The sequence below is a fragment of the Penaeus chinensis genome, chromosome 30, assembly GCF_019202785.1.
Source record: "Penaeus chinensis breed Huanghai No. 1 chromosome 30, ASM1920278v2, whole genome shotgun sequence".
NCBI classification, from domain to species: domain Eukaryota; kingdom Metazoa; phylum Arthropoda; class Malacostraca; order Decapoda; family Penaeidae; genus Penaeus; species Penaeus chinensis.
The window spans coordinates 12,368,526-12,371,025 of record NC_061848.1 but is presented as its reverse complement, the minus strand read 5'-3'; the positions used below and the strand labels follow the sequence as shown (position 1 = coordinate 12,371,025).

The 2,500-nt window shown below is 33.6% G+C and overlaps 1 protein-coding gene across 1 annotated transcript in view; it reads right to left on the bottom strand.

Moving 5' to 3' along the window:
• LOC125041325 (integrator complex subunit 7-like) overlaps window positions 1–2,500 on the bottom strand; it is an 8,842-nt gene that overhangs the window by 3,346 nt on the left and 2,996 nt on the right. Inside the window, exons 5-10 of the mRNA XM_047636184.1 lie at window positions 2,281–2,410; window positions 1,785–1,901; window positions 1,239–1,479; window positions 1,040–1,139; window positions 774–924; window positions 51–144 (exon numbers count right to left, since the gene is read on the bottom strand). Of these exons, the coding sequence (XP_047492140.1) occupies window positions 51–144; window positions 774–924; window positions 1,040–1,139; window positions 1,239–1,479; window positions 1,785–1,901; window positions 2,281–2,410 (833 nt within the window). The remainder of the gene's footprint in view (window positions 1–50; window positions 145–773; window positions 925–1,039; window positions 1,140–1,238; window positions 1,480–1,784; window positions 1,902–2,280; window positions 2,411–2,500) is intronic.

Sequence of the window (2,500 nt, the reverse complement as noted above, 5' to 3'; positions counted from 1 at the left end):
CTAAAGCATTACAGTTAGCAGCTGAAAACAACTAATTATATGATCTTTACCTGAGAGTATGCAGTCGGCCAGTATGTCTGTGAGTGTACTTGCTAAGTCACACATAATAGTTGGACTTGTTTTTGCCAGCAGCACTGTGCAAACCTGCAAAAGTGTGGATTAGCTTCCATTTTCTGTATATTTTAAGGTTAGGGGAGAAAAGCTTGCTAAATATATAGAAGAAGTGCATTTTTGTGCACTGCTGTTCAATATTTACTGTCTTTTGTCTGTTACTGTTGATATTATGCCTATTTAAATTCAGTATCACAAATTTCTGTGATATGTTTTAGTGTACTTTAAGGATACAAAAACAGTCTAGTTACAAGGATAAATGTCTATTAATGAAGTGAATTATATTCTTTACTCTGTGTGTGTGTCTGTGTGTGTGTGTGTGTGTAAAATAATAATAACAACAACAACAACAACAACAACACTGATCAATATTTTCAATGATTATTCCACAACTACTTTTGTAGTTTGTATTTGACAGAATATATTTTCCAAGAGGCCTTATTCGTATAAAGAGAGAAGAACAGAAAAAGAAAAACAAACTTTTGGAATTATAAGAAGACAGAGTTGTATTTACAAGATTGGTAAAGTGGAAGCATGTTTTGCTCTTCCCTAAACAAATATATATATTTTTTTCTAATGAGAAAGGATCTCTCAACATAATAATCTTAAACTACAACTGTTTATTTTTGCTTCACTGATAATAAAAATACTTTCAAACTCACCAAGCATGTTCGCAGACCAGCAGGAATAAATTCTTCGGAATTAGCTACATTATTATCGTCAAGTTGCACAGCACACACCACACTTTGAAGGAGACTGAGGGCTGCACAATGTGCCTCCTCACATACCACTCTTGTGTTCTGTTCTTCATGCCTTAGAGAGATGTTCCAACAGTTATTTTACACAGCTGTGTTACATACATACAGATATTGATATGATATTTGTGCAAATGCTTATAATTTTATAGTGATACCAAATTCATACTTACATGTATATAGCAATGTTAGTAAAGAGTTGTATGGCTCTGCAAGCCACCTGGATATTACCATCATAAACACATTCTCTGCACAAATCCACAAGTGAACAGTCTGCAAAAATTATAAAATTGTTTGAAGCATGTGATAAGGCAATTGCATTAAACAATCAAAATCAAGCTTATGTAAAGGCATATACTATTACATCTTTACCTGGAGTCAGAGGTATACGTGGTAATGCAGGAGCAGCAGTTAAAGATGCTAAAACAGAGAGAGCTGTTGTTGTCATGGCAGCATTATGCTGTGATGATCTAGTGAACTCAACCAGTATTTCAACATTTTCTGCTGACCATGCATGGGGTGCTGTTTCTGCTAGATAACCCAGTTCTCCCAACACTGCTTGTCGTACTCCGAGGCGAGTTTCCTTCTCAAGATATCCCATCAACAGATCCACCTTCATTTGATTAGAAATGTTCCATAATTAGCATAAAAAAGAAAAAATATTCTTATGTAATATTTAGGCATTACCATAAACCCAAATTGAATTTGTAAGCCTGGCTGACAAAAATAAGGTAAGAAAAGAAAATAATACACATATATATTTATATATTTCTAGGAATACAATGTGAACCTGTTCTTTTAAAAAATAAAATGCACAAGAAAAAATATACACTGCATATCAATATCAAATAATCAAATCATTAACACTAATTCTAATACTGTTCCTGCTAAAGACAACAGAGAAAGGCAAATTCATACCTGCTGGGGAATATCCACAAGAATATGAGCTGCCAGCTGGGTAAGAGTGTGAAGAGTTGTTATCACTACACGCTGTGTTGGGTATTCTTTTAAGAGCTCCAGGCATAAACTTCGTACCTATGGAAAAGGAATGAATAATAAATAAAGGTGATTACATTTCAGTACTCATACATAAATTGCTTATTTCATAAAATGGAAGCCATATTACATGACACTAACATAAGTATAAACAGGCTTGAAGCAAGTTAGATTTGGAAAATCAAAAGGGGTTCATCTACTTATTGCCCTCCCCCCTATAATAATAATAATAATAATAATAATAATAATAATAATAATAATAATCTGATCTACATATTCTCAAAGACACATTTTTCTGTCTAATATGGTACACCCTTTTACCATATAACTACATGTTCTAACTATTCCCTTCCTGTCATATCTTTTATGCACATTCTGACATTCTTTATAATTATTTTCATTGGAAACTTTTCCTTACTGTAGCAGCAGTTTCTGCATCATGATGCATATGCTGAAACACCTGGATAAGCTGGAGCTTTACATCAACAGGTGTTGCAAGACCACCAATCATGTGGGTCAGGCGCTCACACATATTCATAGCAAAGGTCCTGTTGAGAAATGTTTCCATTTAGTACTTGATACAATTGTTCTTTCTGATATAAAATCAGCACTTCAGAAATATTACAAACATTGACAAC